At 40.0% G+C, this 26,770-nt stretch overlaps 1 protein-coding gene across 1 annotated transcript in view; it reads right to left on the reverse strand.

Moving 5' to 3' along the window:
- The window catches only part of ttc27 (tetratricopeptide repeat domain 27), a 307,508-nt gene that overhangs the window by 203,519 nt on the left and 77,219 nt on the right, over positions 1–26,770 (reverse strand). Inside the window, exon 9 of the mRNA XM_069930951.1 lies at positions 7,875–7,941. Within this exon, the coding sequence (XP_069787052.1) occupies positions 7,875–7,941 (67 nt within the window). The remainder of the gene's footprint in view (positions 1–7,874; positions 7,942–26,770) is intronic.

Raw genomic sequence — 26,770 nt, forward strand, 5'->3', positions numbered from 1 at the left:
TGATAAAGTGCAACACGAGGCAGGACGTAAGGATCACAATGCCATTATTTTCAAGATGATTATGAAAAAGGATTGGTTCGGCCAATAGGCACATGAATCTAAGAAAAATAAAGGGCGATGGGCGTGAGGTAGGGAAGGATTAGTGTTGTGAAGTAGGCTTAGAAAGGTTGCAACAACATCGTGGGCCAAAGGGCCAATACTGTGTTGAAATGTTCTGTGGTCCTTGGGTTGAGATGCTAAGTTGGAAAAAGGCCAGTTTTGATGGTATCAGAAAGGATAATGGCAACTGTGGATTAGGACGGGTTATTTCTGGCAAAGGTGTGCTTGGGAACTGGTAGGCTTTCAAAGTGAAATTGTGAGAGTATAGAGTTGCTTTGTTCCTGACAGAATCTAAATGAACAGGTATAGGAAATATTGGTTTTCAAGAGATATTGACACTATGGTTAGGAAGAAATGTTTCATGGAAGCAAAGAACATACAATGTATCTGAGGAGTAGAAGAAATTCCTTAAGACAGAAATAAAGAAGTCCAGAAGAGTTGAGGGACAAGGTGAAGAAAAGTCCCAGGGGTCTCTATAGATATATAAAGACCAAAAGAATAGCAAGGATAAAATTGGACTTCTTGAAGATCAGAGTGGTTATCTGCGCATGGAGCTAAGAGAGATGGGGGAAGATGTTAAATAGTTTTTTTTACTAGAGGGACAGCCACAGAAATTGAAGTAGTGAGGCAAAACAGCAGTGAGGTGGTGGAATCGATACACATCACAGAAGAGGAGGTGCCTGTGACCTTGAAGGAAGTAAGACTGGATTAATCTCCAGGGCTGAACAGATGTTGAGGGAGGCTACTGCAGAAATTGTAGGAGCCCTAGCAGAGGCATTAAAAATGTCCTAAGCCACAGATGATGTGCCAGTGGATTGCTATTCCATTGTTTAAGAAAGGCTGTAATATCTAGGAAATTATAGTCATGACGTTGACTTCAGTATTGGGTAAGTTATTGGAAGGTATATGTACTAATAGACAGGCACTGATTGCAGATAGTCAACATGGTTTTCTGCATGGGAGGTCATGTCTAAAGAATCTTAGAGTTTTGCGAGGCTGTAATCAAGAGATTTGATGAAGGAAAGGCAATGGATGTTGTGTTTAGCACACTTCGTAATAAGAAAGACATGGCAAGCTGTTGATTCATTGATACTTTACTACATTCTAAAATGGTGTTCTAACAAGCATACATATATACATTTGTCCCCACATCATCACAAACTCGTGGTGGCATCATACCCAACACTCTTCCCTTTCCCACCAAAAAGAAACCCAAAAAATTAAGGAAACATACATAATGTAATGGGATGCTGAGTATTAATTATATTAGGTTATGAGCATCCCTTGGAAAAGAGAGGAAAAAAGCATGCTGAACAGTGCCAAACCCCCTTTTTTTAATCTACTGGCTATGGCACATAGACTGGATCTAGTGTTGTGCAATGAGATAGGTAGAGTAAATGATGTAATAGTCAGAGACCATCTGGGAAATAGTGATCATAGTATGATTGAATTTCTCATTCAGATGGAAGGGGAAATAGTTAGATCTAAAACTAATATATTATGCTTAAACAGGGGTGACTACCATAGGATGAGGGAGGAATTGGGCAGAGTGGACTGGGAGCACAGGCTAATTAATGTAACAGTTGAGGAACAGTGGAAGATTTTCAAAGAAATATTTTGTAATGCTCAACAAAAATATATTCCAGTCAGGAAAAAGGGCAGCAAGGGAGGGAAATATCAACCGTGGTTAACAAAGGAAATAAAGGAGGGTATAAAATTGAAGGCGCAGGTATACAAAGCTGCAAAGACCAGTGGGAAACTGGAAGATTGGGAAAACTTTAAGAGACAAGAAGGGGTTACAAAGCGGGTAATGAGAAAGGAAAACTGGTAGCAAAAAATGAGGAAATGGCCGAGGCATTAAACAAATATTTTGTGTCAGTCTTCACGATGGAAGACATGTCCAGCATGCCCAAGTGTGGAGTTAAGGATGCAAATGTTGGGGAGGGCCTTGATAAAATAGTTGTTACAAAGGAAGTAGTGATGGAGAAACTAATGGGACTAAAGCCAGACAAATCACCTGGTCCTGATGATATGCATCCAAGGGTTCTGACAGAAATGGCAGAAGTTATAGTTGATGCATTGGTGGTCATAGACCAAAATTCCTTGGATTCTGGGCAGGTCCCGGAAGACAGCAAATGTCACACCACTTTTTAAGAAGGGATGTAGGCAGAAGACTGGAAATTATCGGCCAATTAGCTTGACATCTGTAGTTGGAAAAATGCTTGAAGCCGTCATTAAAGATGAAATAGTGAAACTTTTGGAACATAAGGGTTTTAGAAAGGGAAGATCTTGTTTGACAAACTTGTTAGGATTCTTTGACAGAAAGTGTTTGATAAGGTGCCACACAAGAGACTTTTCAGTAAGTTACAGGAAAGTGGAGTCCGGGGAAGTCTATTGGCATGGATCGAAAATTGGTTGTCTGACAGGAGGCAGAGAGTCGGGATAAGTGGGAGTTTTTCAGGTTGGCAGAGAGTGGTAAGTGGGGTGCCGCAGGAGTCAGTGCTAAGCCCACAACTGTTCATCATTTACATTGATGACTTGGAGGAGGGGACAAAACGTGGTGTAGCCAAGTTTGCGGATGACACCAAATTGAGTGGAAGAGCAAATTGTAATGAGGATGTGGAGAGTCTGCAGAGGGATATAGTTAAGCTGGATGAGTGGGCAAAGGTCTGGCAGGTGGAGTACAATGTTAGTAAGTGTGAGGTTATCCACTTTGGCAAGAAAAATAAAAGAGCTGAATATTATTTACAGGGTGAAAAATTACAGCATGCTGTTGCGCAGAGGGACTTGGGAGTGCTTGTGCATGAATCACTAAAAGTTAGGTTGCAGGTGCAGCAGGTTATTAAGAAAGCAAATGGAATGTTGGCCTTCATCGCTAGAGGAATTGAATTCAGGAGTAGGGAGGTAATGTTGCAACTGTACAAGGTACTGGTGAGACCGCACCTGGAGTACTGTGTCCAGTTCTGGTCTCCATATTTGAGGAAGGATATACTGGCTTTGGAGACGGTCCAGAGGAGGTTTACTAGGTTGATCCCTGGGATGAAGGGGTTGACTTATGATGAAAGATTAAATCATCTAGGATTGCATTCGCTCGAGTTCAGAAGAATGAGAGGACATCTTATAGAAACATATAGGATTATGAAGGGTATAGATGTAGGAAGGTTTTTTGAGCTGGCCGGGGAAATGAAAACGAGAGGATACAGTCTCAAGATTCAGGGGAGTAGATTTAGGACAGAGATGAGGAAAAATAGTTTTTCCCAGAGAGTAGTGAATGTTTGGAATTCTCTAACCAGGGAAGTGGTTGAGGCTGCCTCATTAAACATATTTAAAATTAAGTTAGATAAATTTTTACATGATAGAGGAATTAGGGGATAAGGGGAGAAGGCAGGTAGGTGGAGTTAGGTCATAAATTAGATCAGCCATGATCATATTGAATGGCGGAGCAGGCTCGATGGGCCATTTTTGGCCTACTCCTGTTCCTACTTCCTATGTTCCAGCGGGCATCTGTTCCATTTGGATCTGCAGGATGGGATCAGCTGGACTTACCCATTGTTTTAATGGTGTTTTTGCCTTGAGCAGTTCCAGTTCATTGGGTAGGATATAAAGATAATCTTGAGAGTCTTTCTGGTATTGGAGTGTGAAATTCCAGAGGACTGCTTGCCTGGTCTCTGGTTTCATGTGCCCCTCTCGAAGGTGGTTTATCAGATGTTGATCCGAGCATTTCTCTTATGAATGTCGGTGAATGGTGGAGATGCTTCCTCCCATTGCTGTGTTGGCCTTTCTATGTATATGTCTACTGCCTCAGCCTCCGGTGTCATAGCACTTTCTACTGCTCTTAACTGGTCAATGTGCCATTTCCATATCATATCTCCCACCAGAATGTGATAAGAATATGGGCTGAGCTTTTTCAGGGCTACTCCGCGTACCCACGGGGCTCTGTTGAAACAGTAGTCTCTTACCAAAACTGGTTTGCCCACCTCTACTGATCCAGGGTCTTTGTTAGCGAAAGCTGTTTGTTGCAATTTGGGCGTATTGCCGATAGTCTTAGTCCTCAAATTTCTCCTGAACATCAGTTCTGCCGGTGTCCTTTTGGTGGTTGAGTGTGGTGTATTTCGGTATCCCAGCAAGAAATCGGCAATTCTGTGGGTTCATGGCAAGTCTGCATTCCATTTCATCTTCATGGCTTTCCTGAAAGTTTGTATGAAACGTTCTGCTTCTCTGCTTGTGCTTGGATGATATGGCTCAGACAGTGTGTGGGGTATGTTGTTATTGCGCAGGAACTCTTTAAATTCTGCTGATACAAATTGTGGGCCGTTGTCGGAAACTAGTTCTAGGGGTAATTCAGGCAATGCAAAGGCTTCTCTTAGTTTTTCAATGGTACGACCCACTGTCGTTTTTATCATATGAGTTTCATTTGGCCATTTGTTGTGTGTGCCGACTACTATCAGGAAATCCTTCTTCAATTGATAGTTCCCCACATCTGGCATAATAGGCTTTCATTTCTTCTTACATTTCCTGATCTTCTGGTCAACCATTGTTTGTGAAGTAGAACACTCTTGACAGATGTTGGCGACATGGACTTGAGGAAGGCCTTTGATAAGGTCCTTTATGGAAGGTTTGTCAAAACAGTTCAGTGGCTTGGTATTCAAGATGAGATAGTAAAATTCATTTAACATTGGCTTTGCAGGAGAAACCAGAGTGGTAGTAGACAATTGCCTCTCTGACTGAAGGCCTGCAAATAGTGGTGTGCCTCAGGGGTCGGTGCTGGGACCATTGCTGTTTATCATCTATATCAATGATCTGAATGATAATGTGGTAAATTGGATCAGAAAATTTGCAGATGACACAAAGATTGGAGGCATTGTTGAAAACAAGGAAAGCTTTCAAAGCTTGCAGAGCAATCTGGACCACCTGGGAAAATGAGCTGAAAAATAGCAGATGGAATTTAATGGCAACAGGTGTGAGGTGTGCCAATTTGTGAGAACAAACCACAGGACTTGCACAGTAAATGGAAGAGCACTGAGGAGTGCAGTAAAACAGAGGGAATACAGATACATAATTCCTTGAAAATGGTGTCCCGGGTAGCCAGGCCACGAAGAGAGCTTTTGATGCACTGGCCTTCATAAATCAATCAGAGTTGGGATATTACATTGGTTGTAAAAGACATTGGCCAAATTTGGAGTATTGTATGCAGTTTTGGTCACCTACCTTTCAGGAAAGATATGAATAAGATTGAAGGAGTGCAGAGAAAATTTACAAGAATGTTGCTATGACTGTGTTATAGGGAAAGGTTGAATTGGTGAGGACTTTATTCCCTGGAGCATTGGAGAAGGAGGGGTGATTTGATGGAGGTACACAAGATTATGAGGGGTATGAGTAAATGCAAGCAGACTTTTCCCACTAAGGTTGTGTGAGTCAAGAACAAGAGGACATGGGTTGAAGTGAAAGGTGAAATGTATGAGGGAATAAACAGGGAGAACTTCTTCATGCAGAGAGTGACAAGAGTGGAATGAGCTATGTGACAGAGTATGTAGATATGTTTTTGGGAGATAAATTGGGAAAGGTTTGTTGGAGTGGGTTGTGTACAGACACTTTAGAGCAGATCTTATTTGAAATGCCGGAGCTCTGCCCCATGCTTGGAGGGAGGAAGAGAGAGAGAGAGAGATCACTTGTACAGTGTTACAGCCAGCAGAAGTAGCTGGGACTGGAACAAGCTTGTCGAAAGCCATTTGGAAGACAGCCTGGTCAAAGCCCTTGTGGTTCATGCAAGAGGAGTGGATTGGCTGTCTAATGTTTCATTTGGAATAAGAGAAACAAAATGGAACTCTGTGGTGACCTGAAATTTTCGTCAGCAAGACACTGAAGTGGCTGATGGAAGTAAAAGGAACAACAAATCTCTCTCTGAAAATCAACAAGAACCTTCCTGAATGGTAACCATTTACCTTTCAAGCACCAAAGCCTGGTGAACTTTATAAGTGTTAGAATTGCTTGTAGCCAATGAACTTGGAGGAATGAAAAGTAAGATTGGACTGTGAATCATATAGAACTTTTTTGAACATACAAACACATTACATACACGTGCGCTTAGAATTAGAAGGAGGTTAAGTTAATAGCAATAATAGAAAGTATGATCCTGTTTTTATATTTAAAGAAAATTAAAAGTAACTTTTGTTTAAGTAACCATTTGTCTTGGTGAATTTCTATTGCTGCTGGGTTTGGGAGTCCTCTGGGCCCGTCACAACATGTACAAACTCTATATCCCGCAGGCAATGTTTGTGAAAAATTGTACAAAATCTCAGAAAACTCCAGCAGATATGCTTCACAATACAGGCATTAGGACATTAATACTGACACCATGCTCTCAAAACTGGGTCTATTTATGGAAGAGATGGATAGGTATCTGAATAGTCAGGTTATCAAAGGTTATGGGGAGAAGGCAAGGGAGTGAGGTTGAGTTGAAGAATGGATCAGCGCATGATGGAATGGTGGAGCAGACCTGATGGGTCAAATGGCCTATTTCCTGGTCCACCGCCAAGGACTTTATATTCCAATCTTAAAGTGAATTTTCTTGCGCACCAATTAAACTAAATTTATAATCAGTCTGGCTGATGGCAAAATAAGCTATGTATGTATATGGCTGTACATCAATACTGCCCTAAATAATTACTTAAATGCATGAAAACATATCCAGGAATTCCATAAGAAAATATTAATTATATTTGAAATCAAGGTGAGATAGGTGTCAGGGAATGTTTTAAATACCTAGGTAGAGGAACAGAGAGACACAACAGCTATTCATAGAAATCATGACAGAACCTTGGTCAAGGGAGCTAAACTGTAGCTATGAATGTAGTAAAATAAAATCAGATACAATTCGAGGCAGGACTGGAAGAGTACAACAATCTCAGACAATTCAGAAATGCGAGCAGAGGTTCCTCCAAACAAGAGAGATCCATAGTTCTAGCTCAAGTGATTTCCTGATGTCAACCAAATGGTTACAGTCGGAGATATATGGAGGAAGAATAAATGCATCACATGCCTCCTAAAGGTCCTCACAATGAGCAATACAGTCGTAGCTAAGGTTTTGCAACTCTTTGCAATTCTAGCTTTGTTTTTATATACCCTGAAACCATAAAATAAACCAATTCAAAACTTCTTTTGATCTTTTTACTATGGGAATATTCTTCAGATCTGTCAAATCGAAGGAGATGTTTGATGCCCTCCGCCAAGTTTCAATATAACTAATTTGCAACAAGAAAGATAAACATCAGACACTGGAATCTTACGATAAAGAGCAACTCCATGAACCACACTACAAGACTCAGGGGAGACCCCAAAATGGGGTCATGAGATCTTTCCCAGAAAATGAAACAGTCTCCCATGATAATTAACACAGGAGGAACAATCATGACACAATAGTGGAAATTAACATTATGTCACTCAAGAACAAAGCGTACTTTTCAAAAATTTAATCTATTTTGATTCCACCAAAAAAAATTAACTACTTTGAAGCCCAATAACGACCCTGAATGTAAATGTTGGCATGGATTTCCTTAAAAATCTAATTATTTCTCCTCGGTTTTTATCCGTGCTTTCAGCTCGCGTACATTTTTCAGATTCCACTGGCTCTGGTCAATTAGGGGGATCCACCCAACAGGGAAGCATTAATGTGGAAAAGTGCTGGAAATACTTCAGCCAGTGTTTGCTCAACAGGAATCTCAAGTGAGCAGGGCATGCAGCAAGAAAGCAGAAAACTCAAAGATTGCAGCACATACCGAGGTGAATGCCAACAGCTCTTCTTCAGTCAGCTTATGAACAGGGTTGGTCTTCTGAAACTCCATACTGTTGAGACAAAATTTTGAACAGCAATCAGTCATAAGATCGCCCACTTAAGCAATGATTTCACAAAAATACACATGAAGCAGCATATATCTCATGATATATAACTGAAAGAAATTACGGAAAGCCTAAAATTTATTTTGAGATTATTAGCTGTGTCATTGAAGAGCAAAAGACAAATTGCACATGCTAGAAATTGAAAATAAAAAAAAATGCTGAAAATACCAAAGTCTCGCAAAATCTGCAAAGCATTCACCTAATCTGATTAGTCAAGGGTTACAGGGAGAAAGCCCGGGAGTGGGGCTGAGTGGGTGGATAGAATGGGGGAGCAGGCTCACTGTGCCTACTTCTGCTCCTATGCCTTGTGATCTTCTGAATCTGGTTCCTCCATGGTGAACGCAACACTGTTACAGTGCCAATGACCCAGGTTCGAATCCGGCACTCTCTGAAAGGAGGTTGCATCTTCTCCTTGTGTCAGCGTGGGTTTCCTCCCACCCTTCAAAATGTATGGGGGTTGTAGGCTAATAGGGTATTGGGTCACGGGCTCGTGGCCCAGAAGGGCCTGTTACTGTGTCTAAACAAAATCATGAGTACTAACTGAATACAGCACACTAAATGGGAAGTCCAAGTGAGCCTCTACTCCACTTGAAAGGAGCACTCAGGTTCCTTGTGCTGGGAATGGAAGAAATGCAAAGACAGATGCTACACCTCTGCAGTAAAATACCACGAGGAGAGGACATTGATAGAGAAGGAACAGCTATTTTTTTCCCAAGATGGCGGCACAAGGGGTTGTAGTGGTCACTTCGGCTCCTCACGACAGTGAAATTCCCAACCTGCTATATTGTTTCTACGATCAGGAAACACTCATCAAAATACAAAACACGACTCAGGACTTTCAAATTATCAGATTGGAAACACCTAAGAGGGCAACAATAACAGACCTCAATGACTATAGCCCTATGGCACTGTCCTCCACCATTATGAAATGCTTTGAGTGTCTGGTGACAGATAACATCAAAGCACACCTCCCAGAGGCATTGAACCCATTTCAATTTGTCAATAGGAGAAAACGTTTCACAGGCGATGGATGCTATAGCCTTGTCGCTTCACTCCATCCTTGCCCATCTGGAGAATGCCTCATACACCAGGCTGCTGTTCATTGACTTCAGCTCAGCATTTAATATGCTCATTCTCCAGAAGCTGTTCTCACTGGGACTCAACACCCCTTTCTGTATCTTGATCCAGGACTTGCTAACGGAAAGACTACTGTCTGTCTGGTTTAGTAGCAGAACGTCAAGTACCGTCACACTGAGCACTGGTGCACCTCAGGACTGCGTGTTCCGCCCGCCGCTGCATCACCAGATCCAGATCAAATAGTGTTGTCATGTTTGCAGATGACACAACAGTAGCTGGCCTCATCAACAACAATGAGTCGCTTGACAGAGAAGAGGTGGAAAATCTCGTGAAATGGGGCAAGAGTAACAACCTGAGTCTGAAAGTGGACAAGACAAAGATGATGATTGTGGACTTCAGGAGGACCAGGAATGACTACCCTCCACTACACATCGATAACTCTGTAGTAGAGCAAGTGGAAAGAACCAAATTCCTGGAGTTCATTTAACTAGTGACCCTCAACATCTCCCCACTTTTCAGGAAGGCACAACAGCAACTGCACTTCCTGAGAAGATGAAGTGGGCAAGGCTACCGGCCACCATGATGTCAACCTTCTATCGCAGCTCTATCAAGAAATTCTTGGCCAGCTGATCACAATGAGGTACAGTTGCTGCAGAGAAATAGATCGGAGGTCAATCCACAGGACCATAAGAGTCTCTCTCTCTCCCCACAACGATGTGATCTACCAGGATGGTTGTCTGAAGAGGGCGTGCAAAATTAGCTGCTCCAATCGTGAAAAAAGATAAGATACAGGAGGATCAGAGCCAGCAGGCATCAGGCAGAGGAACAGCTTCTTCCCACGGGTAGTAAGACTGTTGAACAACCAAAGGAACTGCTCACACTAACCATCTGAGACTCTCATATATACAAAACAAATTTTATTTATTTGTCTATATGAAATACTCGTCCTGCATAGGTATCTGAGTTTATGTCTGCTTGTATGTCTGCATGCTTTGCACTGAGGACCGGAGAAAGCCGTTTCGTCAGATTGTACTTGTAGAATCAGATGACAATAATCTTGACTTGAGAGTCAAAGAAGGAAATCTTCATTCAGTCTGCAAGGGTGGCCCAAAATTTGTTATTTTAATTATCCATTCCACTGACTTCACTGTTCCAATACAGCCCAACATATGCTTAAGGAATAGCAAAAAAAAAGGAATAGCATCTCATCTTCCAATTCAGCAAGTTACAGCCTTCACTCACTTCCTGTTCTCATCTTTCTACTTTGTTTCAGAGCTGGTCAGGAACGATGGAGGATTCCAACCTGCATGGTTAAATTTGTTTTTCTCTCTCGATCAATATTCACAGCCGACTAAGCATTTCCAGCATTTTCTTTTTAATCCCCCAACTTTCAGCTTCGACAGCTCTTTGCATTTCACAGTTCCAACATTCTCTCCACCTCCCTTCTCTCAGCAATTTAACACAGTTGCTTTCTAACTTTCACCAATTCTGATGAATGGTTATTGACCTAAAATGCTACTCTACTTCTCTCTTCATAGATACTACTTGAGCTGTTGAGTATTTCCAACATTTTCAGTTTTTAAATACATTTCTTGATAGCCAGGTATGACCATTGTAAGTCAAATGGAACTCTATTGTTTATTTCTTTGGTCCATAACAATTAACAATATGTTTTATAGTTGTACAGATATTAATTCACGGTGCTGAATTCTGGTCACTCGGAAATTAATATTAAAATTAGACTCATCAATATACCAAGAATGAAAAGTTATAGCTAAGAAATATCTTCAAAAACCCATGAATTGACGGGGCTGTGAACAGGGTTTTGAAAACGATTAAATGTTTTGGAGAAGTGAAAGATTATTTCAACTAGTTGGCGAGAACAAAGTGCAATAAGCATTAGAGAGACAAGGCTCCTTTCATTATTAATATTTTCAGCTGATTACAACTTACTTGCAGAAAACTAAAAGCGGTAACACATTCTATGCGTTTACCATAATGCGGCACAAAGTGTCTCACGTGTAAAGTCGCTGCATCATTTGCTCTAATCTACAGACACCAACAGTTAACACTGCCCCAAACCTTCTTGCAAAACATTACTCCCCAGCAGCTGCAGCGCAGCAATGGATGTGTAGGTTATCGTGGTTGAAGAATGTAAAACTCCTGAATTCCACCAGGTAGATACTGAATCTTTGTAATACAGTTAGCAGTCTTCACATTCAGGAGAAAGGAAGCCTCTACTTATGAAGCCAGATGTCAGGAATAAACCCACCAGAGCACCTGTCAAATGCTGCAGTTAAATCTGGACAGCATTAATGCATGAATATTAATTCACGTGGAAACCAAACATTATCAACTGGAATCTGATCCAGACATGTCCAGGAAATACCTCTGGAATGGACAAGATAACCATTGACTTGCTCCATGGCCTCTTATTTCCTGTAGGATGGTTAGTGTCAATGTACGGAACTTTCTGCTTACTGATCTGAATCCTGTGAGATTTTGCATTTTTTTCTAATTCTTGGTGCCTTGGCAGATTAACTGACAGAAGAATAAAGTCTGTTTGCCCATTTTGTGTAATTGCAAAAAGGGTCAAGACATTGATTCATTGTTCTTATTGCAATGGGATGCTAATGCAAGTTGAATCCCCTGAACACAATTTGACACAAAGTTGTCACAACCTGTTTCACACATATGTTTTCTTTGTTGGTTTTCCTGAACTTGGCTAAGGATGACAACCTAGTCTTAATAGCACTGGACAACAAATTTTGCTTCCTGAACACTTTTGGGTGTATTTTATGGATTTTGGGCTGCATCATGGACTAGTACGTGAACACCCTGAGCGTAAAGCCCTCCAAAATTTAGAGGACACAGCCCAGGACATCACAGGCAAAATCCTCCCCATTATTGAGTACATCTACAGAGAACGTCGGAGGGCAGCAGCAATCATCAAAGAGCTTATGCTCTGTTTTCGCTGCTGCCATCAGGCAAGAGGTATAGGTGCCATAAGACTTGCACCACTAAGTTCAGGAACTGCTGCTCCCCCTCCACCATCAGACTCCTCACCAACAAACTCAATCAAGGACTTAAGGATTCTTACTGGTGCACTTTATTGATTTTTTTCGTTCTCTCTGTACTGCAAAGTCAGTTTGATTATATTCGTTATCTGTTGACAGTTATTTGTTTACATGTTTTACGCTGTGTACAGTTTATTTTTTGCTAATGCAATTCTGCCACGCCTGCAGGAAAAAAGGAATCTCAGGGTTGCATGTGATATATATGTACTCCCACAATAAATCTGAAATTTGATCATGAAAATCATCTGAAAATTTTCTGATCATGTACCATTCTTTAGATACAACCTATTTTTGTGATTTCCTGTCATATTGTAAATCAACTTCAAGTATACAAACCATGAAGTGCAACATGCCATTAAAAATTCACATCCTGCATTTGCACTTGGACTTCCTCCCTGCTGATCTTGGTGCAGTCAGTGATGAACATGGTGAAAGGTTTCACCAGGACATTGTGACCATGGAAGAGAGGTATCAGGGAAAATGGAATCCATCAATGCTGGCCGACTATTGTTGGACACTGACATGAGAGGCATCAGATGCTGAGTACAAATGAAAATCAGCAGCAAAACATTTTATTGGAAGATACTAATTTACCAAGTTAAAAATATGACCAAAGGAAACTTAAAAACTGTGGAGCATCATGAATTTTATGGTTAAAATGAAATTTAAATATTTCACTCTGCAGTCACAGCAGGATTGGGAAATAAGCAAAAATAGGCTTTTCTGCCAAAGGAAAAATGTAGCTATAGAGCCTTTGATTTAATAAAAATATAATGTATGCACAAATTTATTCATTAAAAGGCAGGAGATGCAATTAAATGCAATTATAAAAGATGTCTAGATAGCTCAATATACTGAGCAAGAAAATGAGGAAGCAGCCAGGTCTGATATCTGATCCATACTCAATCAATTAATGTTAACGAAAGCTATTTTAAGGCAATATTCAAATTGAGCTGAGAAGTTGCAAGTTAGCCAGTCTTCCCTGTTTGCAATAGTAGTGGCCCCCATGCTTTTAAGTTGCCAATAAGGAAGTATAGGTTGGTGACAGGTCTGGATTCGGCTCTCATGCCCTCAGGGAGAGAGGAAGGAGTGAAGGGGGCAGAGGTGGGGAGTGGCAAGCCAGGGTGGGGTGGGGAGTGGCAAGTCGGGAGTGGGGAGGGTGGTAGGGCATGGAGCGGGGCTGGAGTTTGTGCTATATGATTCTGTGAGAGAAGGTGTTGATGGTCTTAAAGATCACATAGATGGGCAAGTCCCAGGGGCATGATCAAGTATGTCCTTGGACATTATGGAAAGTTGGGGAAGTAATTACTGGGGGGGGGGGTCTGAAAAAGATGTTTGCAATATCACCTCAGGTGAATACCTGAAGGCAGGAGGGTAGCTAATGTTGTGCTTATATTTAAGAAGGGATGAAAGGACAAGTTAAGGAAATTACAGGCTGATGAGCCTCACATCCCTGATAGGAAAGTTACTGGAGGGGATTCTGAGAGATGAGATTTACTAGCATTTATAAACGCAAGGTCTGAATTAGTCAGCATGGCCTTGTGCGTGAGAAATCATGAATTTTAATTTTTAAAGGGGCGACAAGAGGTTTGATGAGGCCAAGGCAGTAAATGTGGTTTACAGCAACTTTACCAAGGCCTTTGACAAGGTTCTGCATGGTCAGGAAGGCTGGTCTGGAAAGCGAGATCACTGATCTAGAGGAAGTTGTGGTGATGGGTACGATTGCAATGTTCATGAGTCGTTAAGACAGGTACGTGCATCAGAAAGGTTTAGTGGGATATGGGCCAAATGCAGACAAAGGGGATTTTCTCAGGCAGGCAAGTTGGCCAGAAAGACAAGTTGCTGTTATTGACTGTAGACAAATGGTGCAATGGCCAGAGTAAAAATACACACCAGGATATATATGGCAGCTCAGTAATTCAACGTTGATAGATTCCAGCCATTGAGGGCTGCAAATTGAAACCTCTGCAAGCCAGAGAAAGAAGTACTTACTGAACAGGTTGAAATAGATGGAGTTCTTTCCCTCTACTTCATGTCCTTATGACATTTGGCACAAATAGTAATTTATGATTCAAATATTGAAGTAAACTCTGTTAAAGCATCTCTCAGCATCAATAAATCCAAGCTAAGTATGATTTATTACTAACCATAATTTATTATTAATCATCCCTTACATAAAAACTAAGACAGCTGACTATCTTGAGAATGAGATAAAGAAGACAACTGTAACCATACACTAACAAAATCTCCTTAAATCCAACCTGAGACTCCAAATTTGCAGGAAGCACAAAAGAAAAAGAGAAATAAGAAACAACCAGGCAGATTGTTCAGGACACTCAATGGAACCTTAAATATATTTATGTGAAAGGCGTGCGTTTTCGATCCTCAGCTAAACAAACATGGAAACTTTTCCTTCAGCACCTTAGTTGATACTAAGTACCTGCCAAATGTCATGCGTTGGACGAGTGTGCCATAGGAGTTCACCATTTTTAGCAGAAGTCACAACAGGATAATAACCACTAGATTTATTAATTGCAAATTCACAAACTACCCTCTGCATTTGGCTCTCTTTGCTTATACCTGACATTAGTTGCCCTTTACTTCCTCTGAATGCTGCCTGACCTGCTGAGTATCTCCAGTACGATTATTTTTATGGCACACAAATGGTCCCCCTAAGTCCTCCAATAATTGGGGCCAAATCATTTGCTGGTCCTGTACAGCATTAGTCTAAATTCAGAAAAAAAGACAGTTTTTCTTTGTGGAAATTGGAGTCTTACTGGCTCCATCCATAATCATGAAAAGCATAACAGTCCTTTTAATATTTCGAAAGCACCTTAGTACAAAAAAAAATTAAGCCACAATGCTTTCTTTCTTTTCAATGGGAGTGTCCAATGCATAACTTGATGACAAGTCTACACACACTTGGCTCACAGGGAATAAATCTCCGATTTCATTACTTTTTTTGGGTTAAGAACATAGAGTTATCCTCTATCAAAGTACCAATTAGACCCAAGAACTTCCCAAAAAGGCATATAATGTAATTCTAATCTGCAACTATCCAGATGTGATGTGAAAATTAAAAAAGAACACTGCTTTACTGTTTGCAAAAGCAAATCAAATTTGTTCTGAGGCAAAAATTAAGGAAACAAGTTTAGTACTTTGGTATTCAATACACAAAAGAAAATTGTGTTTTAAGATGCGTTCAATGTATTTGGGGCAGACAACAAACAATCCTGAGATCCCAGCATAGGATGTGATGACATTCACAAAGTAAAATTGGTCAAGTGCCCCCAAAATATTGGGAGTAACACAACAGCAGAAACTCAAAGGAACAGAGACTGATGGAAAATGGTTAACGGTGTTTAGGAATGCAAAGGGATAGAGAAACTGTCCACTTCATGGATAATATCAGTACTAATGAAGCCTTGTAGTTCAAATCTTGTTTTTCTTTGTCCCCATAATACAAAAGGATGTTGATCTATTCGGTCTCCCGTGGAGCTCGTTGACGTCAACTTCAACAAGCTATCTGGCAAGGGTAAAAATTCAGATGGATAAAAGAGCAGGGAGTAATACAAGATACACAAGAGACAGCAGATGATGGAATCTGAACAAATAACAAATTGCTGGAGGAATTCAGTGGATCAATGAGTCCTGACACAAGTCTCACCCCAAAATGTCAACTGCCTATCTGCCTCTACAGGTCCTGCCTAAGCTCCTGAATTCCTCCAGCAATTTATTTTGTCCAGGTACACAATCCTTTATCTCGAACCCTGTGTTCTGAATTTCAGAAAGCCAGATTTAAGCCCACCCAAATTGTGCTGCCGTATCCAGCCCCTCCCTCGTCTGCCCGACTCGCATTGCTGGTCTCCCCACCTCGCCTACCCGATTCACGCTGCCGATCTCCCCCCTTACCCGCCAAACCCGCGCTGCCGGTCTCTCCCCCTTGCCCACCTGACTCGCACTGCTGTCTCTCTCCCCACTTGCCGGTTTTTGGAGCTTTCCAGATTTTAGATGTACGGATAAAGGATTGTGTACCTGTTCCTTTTTAATTTGCTAACTGAATGTGGGATTTATTTCCCATCTGTACTCAACATTGAGCTGAGCATCTTGCTCAGACATTTCAGAAGGCTCTGGAGTCACAACCTTGATTTGCAGCAGTGATCTACAGCCTCTCTATAGAACTTGAGAGAAATGGGCTTTTAGAATAGTTTGAAACAAGTTTAATTGATTGAAATGTAAAGTTCTTCAGCAATTCGGGAGGGATTTGAAGCTGCAATCTTTCTGATTGGTAGATGCAGTAACTAACTGGTCAACTAGCCATGCTACCCTGTATGATCTCAGTTTTAGCAATGCAAAGTGTAACTCTTTTCAAGCAAGGTGTTTAATTGAGAAATGAAAAGATTACATCCTACTTGTTAACCTTAATTTTTAAAATGCATTTTTTAAAGTAACATTGCAATGCTTGATTTGGAACTTTATTCAAAATTAATATTAAATATTTTACATCATCTCTTCACAAAAAAATTGGCTGATTCCTTTTTAATAATTGGTGGGAGGTTAGTCTCCCATACAACAGCATGTTTCTTTCAGAAATCAATTATGTCATGGTGTTTGTATCAATAGACTGGTTCCCACAGTCCAGCGTCAATCTATCCTTAGTTTTTCATCACCTCCCTGAATCCATGCTACCAAAACCATATGCTTTCCTTTCAGTTGCTTTTCTTTGCATGACAGGTTGAAGAGTTGGTTGCAGTATCTGAGAATTTCATTAGAGCTTGAAAGGAGGCAGATCTACATGCAGGCAGGCGGAAGGGCGGGGGGGGGGGGGGTAGAAAGATTTTGCAGTGAATAGGCCAATAATTTTCTGAAACAGTGATTAAACACAAATGGAGCAGCTTCTGATTTTCACCAATATGATCTAATGATCTCATTCTTGCTTCTTCTATTCCAACAGAAGGGGAAAAAAAATAATGGTTTTAATTAATTTTCTTAAGTAATGTTCTGTCAAACACTGGAAACCCTGAAAGCATTGATGGCTAAACAATTCCATTCCTTTTCAAGTGATACTCCATTTTAATCCTCACCTTTTTCCCAGCACACTTATTTGGCTCCATCAATTTTCCTCTGGAGCATCTGACTCTTCAATGCAGCCCATACCCATGGGAGTCCATTGTCATTATTGCACACGAGCCAATTACTCACACAGGACCCAACAATGATCGGCAGTAGCCTACTGAACCACACCCAAATGCAATAAAGCCTTTATCCAATAAGCATGGCCTTCTTGCTGACAATAAATTGAAATAATAAATTTTTCTCAATAAACAGTGGGCCTATTTTTAAAGAAGCAGGTAGCAGGATTAAAGTAGAGATAAAGAGTGGTGGAGGCTCAGAACACATTGTCTGTAAGGATGATGGAGACAAAACCGCACATCACATTAAAAATGGAATCGCAATGACAATGGATCAAGGCCTGGAAAGTGGGATTATGCTGAAACCAAATGGAACTCCTATGTCCTATGATTCAGAAACTGGGAAGTCCTTGAAGATTTCCTGCTTGGCCACAATTTGTCCTCGGCCATGTGTCACTGAGCCCATATGATGTTCACTGAATGAAACTACCTAACACTTTGGGCTTTCATGGATTGTTGGGTTCAAGTATCCAGAAAGAAACCTTTGACTGCACATCAAGAGCATTGATCAACGTATGACCTGCATTTTACCTACAAGTCTCCAAAAGATCATGTCATTAAAATATATGTTGGTTCTTTACATATTGGTTCTTGAATCACTGAGCACTCAATTCGATATAAATAACAATTAAATCATCGAAGGAAAACCAGACGACCTTCCAAAAACATGGTTGATGTACCACATCTTTCTATACTTTGATTCTCTTGATATCCAAGCAGCCACAAATTTCAGCCTAAAATATATTTATTAAAGCAGGGTCCACAACCCTCCACCTAATGACAATTCTGAGTAAATAGTAATTTGTTGATACATCACATTGAACACAATCCACGTTGATCTAAAGCGCTGAACATACAATTAGGATTAAATTAGTGACTATTTAAACGACAACAGATAGCCATAATACACCAGCGCAGCCATCTTTTAAAACAGACTATCCAAATTAGAACATTCATTATTTAAACCCTAACCCGGAAATAGATTTGTCTTCTTCTCAATACTAAATAGCTACCCTCTTAAACTAAGAATTTGGCTCCGGGAACAGTCAGCATTCATCCAACAACCCCACTTTCTAATGTGCATGTTTCAATGCAATTGTCTATCATTCTTCTAAACTCTGGGAAAAAGTCCATTCTATTCAAACTCTCTTCAAGAGCCATTCTTTTCATCTGATGAATGAATCACGCTCCTATCATAGCTTCAGGAACACTGCTGTCGTACCAATATGCTTCAAGGTAGCCACTGTCATCCCTGTGCTAAAGAAGCCCTCAGTGTCGTGTCTCAATGACTACCGTCCTGTCGCAGTCACATCTACCATCATGAAGTGCTTCAAAAGGCTAGTTATGGAGCACAACAAGGCTCAGTTGCTCCCTCACTGGACCCCCTGCAGTATGCATACCGTCCCAACTGATCTACAAACGACGCCATTGCCACCGTGCTCCACCTAGCCCTCACTCACCTGGACTCGTATGTTCGAATGTTGTTCATAGACTTCAGCTCAGCATTCAAACCAATCATTCTGCAGCACCTGATTAGGAGGTTGAATCTGTTGGGCCTAAACACCTTTCTCTCCAACCAGATTCTTGACTTTCTGACTGCAAGACTTAAGTCAGTCTGAATCGGAAACAGCATGTCCAACACCATCACACTGAGCACGGAGGCCCACAGAGCTGCATGCTTAGCCCACTGCTATTTACCCTGCTGACCCATAACTGTGCAGCGAGATACAGTTCTAAACACATCAAGCTCACTGACGACACGACCGTGGTGGGGCTCATCAGCAAAAACTACGAGTCAGCTTACAGAAAGAAGGTGCAATCACTAACGGACTAGTGCAGAGACAACAACCGACACCTGAATGACAACAAAATAAAGGAGATGATGGTCGACTTCAAGAAAGCCCGGGGGGACCAGTCTCCGCAGACCATCGATGCCTCCACCGTCAAGGTAGTCAAGAGCACCAAATTCCTTGGTGTGCATCTGGCGCAGGATCTCTCTTGGTCCCCCAACACCAGATCCATTGCCAAAAAGCCCAACAACGCCTCTTCTTCCTGCGGAGGTTGAAGAAAGTCCAGCTTCCACTCTCCACTCTCACCACACGCTACAGGGGATGCATTGAGATCATCCTACATAACTACATCACTGCCTGGTTCAGGAACTGAATCATCTCAGAATGCAGCAGATTGTAAAGAATGCTGAGCAGATTATTGGCTTATCTTGCCCTGCCATAATTGGACATTTATAAAGGACATTGTTTGCAGAAAGCCATAAATATCATGAAGGACTCCACACACCCCTCCCGCCATCCAGAAAGAGGTACCAAAGTGGTCGGGCCCTCACAACTAGATGATTACAAGGCAGCTTTCACCCCCCCACCCCCCCCAAGCCGTGAGGCTTCTGAACTCCGGGGACACAGGGCTAGCATATGTAACCTGATATTCATAAGTGATGTTATTTATAAAAAAGTTTCTAATTTATCCATGTAAACAACCATCTCCATGGCCCAGAGAAACATCATCTCGTTTTCATTGTACACAGTAATGGCTATGGTATGAATGACAAATAAAAGCGACTTGACTTGAAAATAGAGGAAATGTATAAGATTAACTCTAACAATAATGAAGACCTTCCCTTTTGATATGATGTTAAATATTTTGGAGAACCAAAATTCAACCAAACCCTACAAACAAGGTTTTTAAAAAAATTTCCACATTGCTCACTACAAATTACCAAAAGCATGTCGCTCAAATCCTGTTTGCACCAAGTCTTCTCACCCCATTGCTTGATTCTTGCCCCTCACATTCACTTCCACCAGTCGTCTTACATTATATTCTAGCTTTTCCCCACTTGAAATTTCAACTGAAGAATTAACCTTTTTTTTTCTTTACTTGCTGCACTGAATTGCGACATTCTCAGCCTTTACCACTTGTTCTCCATAGGCTGACTAAGCAATTTGTTAGTTTCATCAACTGAGAAAGATCTCAATCTGGAAAATTCTTGAATACTTTTTTTTATGGCTGCATTCACCAAGAACAGGAAATGATAGAGAGGAACACAGCTAAGCATTGGTGCTGCAAGAAATATGCATTGAGAAGTAAACTATTTTGGGGCTGGAGCTCCACTTTGAAGAATAACTATGCTGGCAGTAGCGAGAAATTATTTTGTAGCTCCAATGACAAGTTTGCGTGCTATTTAACCAGACAGGCCGCCTGATTTCCATAAATGCCACACCACATTATGATGTATGTGGTATTCTTGTTAAGTGTTCACTCTCAGTTGAAAAACATTTGCTCCAAAGAAAGCAAATTTCAGTAACTTAAGAATTTGGCTTATATGTCGAGTTCTGAAAGAATGGGGCTGAAGTTCACCAGCTTTTTTTTCCCTCTGCTGATAGCGAGATTAGTGCTATAAATGAAAGCAACACCTTCATGAGGTGCTGGAAGTTAGTGAGTGCACTCTGATTTCTAAATGGAAATCTGTAACCACAAGGTCCACCATTGGTGGCTAAAGATAAACCGCGTGGCAACAATCATATAACAAACATTTTACTGCTCCTTGCGGAACCACATCAGGAAGAATTCCCTTCTTTGAGTCAAGGAGAAATTGCTCCAATCAAGAACAGATACAGATGCCATCAAACGGCTTTGCCACCTACAATTTTTAGTACAGTGGATGAAGCTAGGCAACCTTCCACTTATATAGTCGAGTCTTGAGGTCATCTTATAGCCATGGCTAAATGATCAATGTGTACCTACCTTTACTTTCAACCACATGGCTCAAGCCACATTAGCAATCAAATCAAACAGAGGGAAAATAAAGGACAAGAGTTTTCTGAACATCTGCGACCTGCCAGAGGAGTTAGCCAAATCCCTGCAGGGCAGCAGGACATCATTAACATGAGCTCTGCATGCCATGATTTTCATCTTTGTCTCATGACTCCAATCTGATAACCTAACAGGCCAAACTCAGACACGAATTATGTAACAAGTAATTCTTGCATAAGATGAATAAAATGGTAAGGAAGAATAACCAAATGACAGCAGAGAACTTGAACCATATTATTTCAGTTTCAGAATATGCAAGTCATTTAGGGTGCATGTTAAACATTAACCTTCAGTGCCCTTTGATTGAAATCATTAATCTAACAGAGAAAATCATATTTCAACAAAGAACGTTAGGGATTATTTTTATTTAAGAAATCTCTACTCTTACTGACCGATCCAAGAGCAGATTTCGAAAAATCTGACTGGAAATGACAGAAATGCCCAACATTTTTTTGGGATTAAATTGATGGTTCAACTAAAAAAACATTAACATTATAATAAAGTTCTTTAAATAGGCTGAAATCTTTTCAATGGAGATGCAAATACTTCTTTCTTGAAAAGCAAACAGATAGATTTAAATTTTCTTGTTCTACAGAATTAATGTTTGGAGAAGGGAAATTGTCTGCATCTCATCTTGATGTGGTGGCCAGAGGAAACAGTCATGGTTAAAATAAATGTAAAATGGGAGAGAAGCTGAAACACTATAAAGGACAAGATTAATATTATTCTATTATAATATCCATTACTGTATTAGTCATTGATTTAAAAGTCAACTACAAACTGTACTTACATCAAATCAGGGTAAGATTTTGATATTAACATCAATGACTTCCATTCATGTGACACCATGAACTATGTCAAATACAGTCATTGTGTTCTGCAGCATGGAAATGAGCCTTTCAGCCCAACTCAATGCCAGCTAGTCCCATTTTTAACAATCTTGGTCCATATCCCTTTAAACCTTTCTAAATAATATATAGTAAAGCACCTGATATGTAGCACCAATGGGGATTGGTAGATGCCAAACAGAATTTTCCGGTTGCTTGTTGCGTGCTCGGCGAACTAATGGCAAGGTGAAGCAATTTTAAACTTCTGTATTTTTTTTACCTATTTCCCACGATTTTCTTTTGCCAGTTGCTTGAATTCTGGATAACAAGGGTTTTAATGTACCCATCTTTGGAATGTCACGATTGTCCCCATTTCACCACTTCCTACAGCTGCTCATTCCATAAGCATGAAGAAAGTCTCACTTAAATCATTCCCCCACACCTTCAATCTAGTTTTAGATTCCTCTACCCTTGAGAAAAAAAGCCATGTCTCACCCATGCCCCTCAAAATTTGATAAGCCTCTATGAGGGCTCAGCTTCCTATACTCCAGCGAGAAAAGCCAATCCAACCTCTCCTCATAATTCAATCCTACCAGCCCCAATAACAGTCTAGTAAATCTTTCCTGTAGACTTTTCAGTTTAAAGATATATTTCTATAATTGTCTGACCAAAACTGCACACAATACTCCAAGTGCAACCACAAAAATCTCCTGTTCTACAATGGACATCCATGTTCCTTCACTCAATGCCCTCAATTTGTGTCAAATGCCTTTGTCGCATTGTCACTTTCACTGTTCTACGTGACTGTATCCCCAAGTCTCTCTGCTCCACAACACTTCCGAGGGCCCTACCATTTACTATGCAAGTCCTGCTTTGGTTTAAACCACTGAAGTGCAACACCTTACATCTGTCTAAATTCCATCTACGATTCTTTGGCCCATTTTCCCACCTCAATCCTGGAAATAGGAAAATAGGAAAAAGAAAAAAAAAAATCAGACAAATGAATAGGACATAACCAAGCAAATATGAGGATATGTGCCTAAAATCTTCATCAAACCTACCAAATCAGTGGGGAGTCACGTGATGGAGTAGTGGCCGGACGGTGAACTCCAGCCCTCTCCAGAAAAGTCGGAAAAAACAAAGGAAAACACAAAGGCACAAAAATAAAAATTAAAGAAAAGTGAGTATAAAGGTGGAAAGAAGATGGCGACGAAAAAAGACAAATCGAAATCAACGGTAAGAAGAGAGGAAGAGAAGACAACGGAAGAAGAAGGAGAAGGCCTTACCTGTTCGAAGAGGCCCGCGGTGGAGAGAGAAACCCGCTCCCTCAGGTCGGTAGAAAGTGGACTGCAAAAATGGCTTGCTGAGCCGAGTAAAAGTGCGCGACTCCTCGCACATGCGCGATGCGCATGCAAAAAAACACACCGACGGGAGGGGTGACTAGCTGGGGAGTCGATCTCCACAGCCGGCAATGACAGCTGCAGAACACCTGCAGCAAGAGGAGAACATAGAAGACAACGAAAACAAGAAAGAAGAGAAAAGGGCAACAAAGAAACAACAGATGGCCAACTCAGAGGAAGAAGAAGAGGAAGAGGAAGAGTACAGTGAAATAGAAGAAGAGGGAAAGGCAAGATAAAGGATATACTTTCTCTTATTAAAGAATACATGGAGTCATTTAAAGAATGGCAAGCGCAAGAATTTAATGGTTTAAGAAGAAGAATAAACAATACAGAAGAGAAAATGAATAAAATAGATATGACCTTAACAGAAATGGGAAAGAGAATGGACAAGATGGAAGAGCGGGAAGTAGCAGTAGAAATGGAGGTAGAGGACTTAAAAAAGAAATTAGAGGAATCTAATAAAAAAGTTATAGAGACACAAGAACTGTTAGCTCAGAAAATAGATATAATGGAAAATTATAACAGAAGAAATAACATAAAGATAGTGGGCCTTAAGGAAGATGAAGAAGGCAAGAATATGAGAGAGTTTATAAAAGATTGGATCCCCAGGATCCTAGGATGTCCAGAACTACAGCAAGAAATGGAAATAGAAAGGGCACATAGAGCAGTGGCCTTTAAACCACAACCACAACAAAAGCCAAGATCTATTTTAGTAAAATTCCTAAGATATACTACAAGAGAAAAGGTACTGGAGAAGACAATGGAAAAAGTAAGAGAGGGCAACAAGCCACTGGACTACAAAGGGCAAAAAATCTTCATTTATCCAGATATAAGTTTTGAACTCCTGAAGAAGAGAAAGGAGTTCAATACAGCAAAGGAGATTTTATAGAAGAAAGGGTATAAATTTATACTAAAGCATCCAGCGGTATTGAAAATATTTATTCCAGGACAACAAAACAGACTATTCTCAGATCCAGAGGAAGCACGAAAATTTGCAGAACAATTACAAAATAGACTGAGGGATGAAGACATGTAACGAGAGTACAAAAGACTGCGAACTAAAAAGACACATAAGTTTTGAACTCCTGAAGAAGAGAAAGGAGTTCAATACATTGAAAATGATCTTATGGAAAAAAAACTATTCTCGGATCCAGAGGAAGCAAGGAAATTTGCAGAACAACTACAAAACAACCAGAGAGATGAAGATATGTAGTAAGAGTAAAAATGACCACAATTTATATGTATGTGGGTAAAGAGGTATATGTGTGTATATGTATAATGTGCATACATGAATGTATCCGTATTTAGAGGAAAATTTAGATAGTATAGACAAGAATTAATAAGGGAAGGAAATGGAATAGAGGGAATAAGGAGGGAACTAAAAGAGTGACCTTTGTTACATATGAAAAGTGAAATCTTTTCTGGGGGGGGATGAGTGGGGAGGAGTTGCGGTCACTGCAAAATCAGCTGACGCTTGCGAGTGAATTCGCAAATCCAAATGGAGAGGGGAGATGTGGTTGTCCGACAAGGGATAAAGGACAACTCAGGAGGGGAAGGGGAGATTGGGGCTAAAGAAGTTTTAAATAGGAGAATAAGGAAAATGTTTGATGTTTTAGGAATGTTGTCTTATAAAGGGTTCAAAACAAGAAAACAGAAATGGATAAGAAGGAAAGGTAATGATGGAGAAACGGAAAGGGAAGATAAACAAAGTATAAAATGGCTACGTTGAACTATATGACTTTAAATATTAATGGAATACATAACCAAATTAAAAGGAAGAAACTGCTAAATTTACTGAAAAAAGAAAAAATTGATATAGCATTTGTGCAAGAAACACATTTAACTGAATTGGAGCACAAGAAATTAAAGAGAGATTGGGTAGGACACGTAACAGCAGCGTCGTATAATTCAAAAGCAAGAGGAGTAGCTATATTAATTAGTAAAAATGTGCCATTTAAAATAGAAGAGGAAATAATAGATCCAGCAGGGAGATATGTAATGATAAAATGTCAGATATATTCGGAGTTTTGGAATCTACTCAATGTATATTCACCTAACGAAGAAGATCAAAAGTTTATGCAAGATATCTTTTTGAAGGTAGCAGATACACAAGGGAACATATTAATAGGAGGGGATTTCAACCTGAATTTGGATTCAAATATGGACAAAACTGGGAAAAAAAATTAACAGAAAGAACAAAGTAACCAAATTTATAATTAAATCGATGGAAGAAATGCAACTTTTGGATATATGGAGGAAACAACACCCAAAGGAAAAGGAATATTCATATTAATCGGCTAGACATAAAACATACTCAAGAATAGACCTATTTTTGTTATCAGCTCGTATGCAAGATAGAGTAAGAAAAACAGAATATAAAGCTAGAATACTATTGGACCATTCACCCTTAATATTGACAGTAAAGTTAGAGGACATCCCTCCAAGAATGTATAGATGGAGATTAAACCCCATGTTACTTAAAAGGCAGGATTTTAGAGAATTTATTGAAAAAGAAATAAAAATGTATTTTGAAATAAATACGGAATCAGTGGAAGATAAGTTTATACTATGGGATGCAATGAAAGCATTCATTAGAGGGCAAATAATAAGTTATGTAACTAAGATGAAGAAGGACTATAATCAGGAAACAGAGCAGTTGGAAAGGGAAATAGTAAATATAGAAAAAGAATTAGCAATGAAGGAAGATACAACTAAAAGAAGAGAATTGGCGGATAAAAAAATAAAATATGAAACACTACAAACATATAAGGTGGAGAATATAATGAAGACAAAACAGAAATATTATGAACTAGGGGAAAAAACGCACAAAATTCTAGCATGGCAGCTTAAGACAGAACAAGCTAAGAAAATGGTATTGGCATCAAGGAAAAAAGACAAACAAATTACATATAATCCAAAAGAAATTAAGGAAAACTTTGGAGAATTCTATGAACAATTATACGAACTGAAAACGAAGGGAAAGAAGGGAAAATAGATGAATTTTTGACTAAAATTGAACTACCAAAACTACAAATAGAGGAACAAAATAAATTAACAGAACCATTTGGAATAGTAGAAATACAAGAGATAATAAAAAAATTACCAAATAATAAAACACCAGGAGAGGATGGATTCCCAATAGAATTCTACAAAACATTTAAAGATTTATTAATTCCGCCCCTCCTGGAAGTAATCAACCAGATTGATAAAACACAAAGCTTACCAGATTCATGTAAAACAGCAATAATTACAGTAATACTAAAGCAAGGGAAAGATCCACTCACACCAGCGTCATATAGACCAATATCTTTACTTAACACAGATTATAAGATAATAGCTAAACTATTAGCAAACAGATTAGCAGAGTATGTATCGAA

This window comes from Narcine bancroftii, chromosome 4, assembly GCF_036971445.1.
Source record: "Narcine bancroftii isolate sNarBan1 chromosome 4, sNarBan1.hap1, whole genome shotgun sequence".
NCBI classification, from domain to species: Eukaryota; Metazoa; Chordata; class Chondrichthyes; order Torpediniformes; family Narcinidae; genus Narcine; species Narcine bancroftii.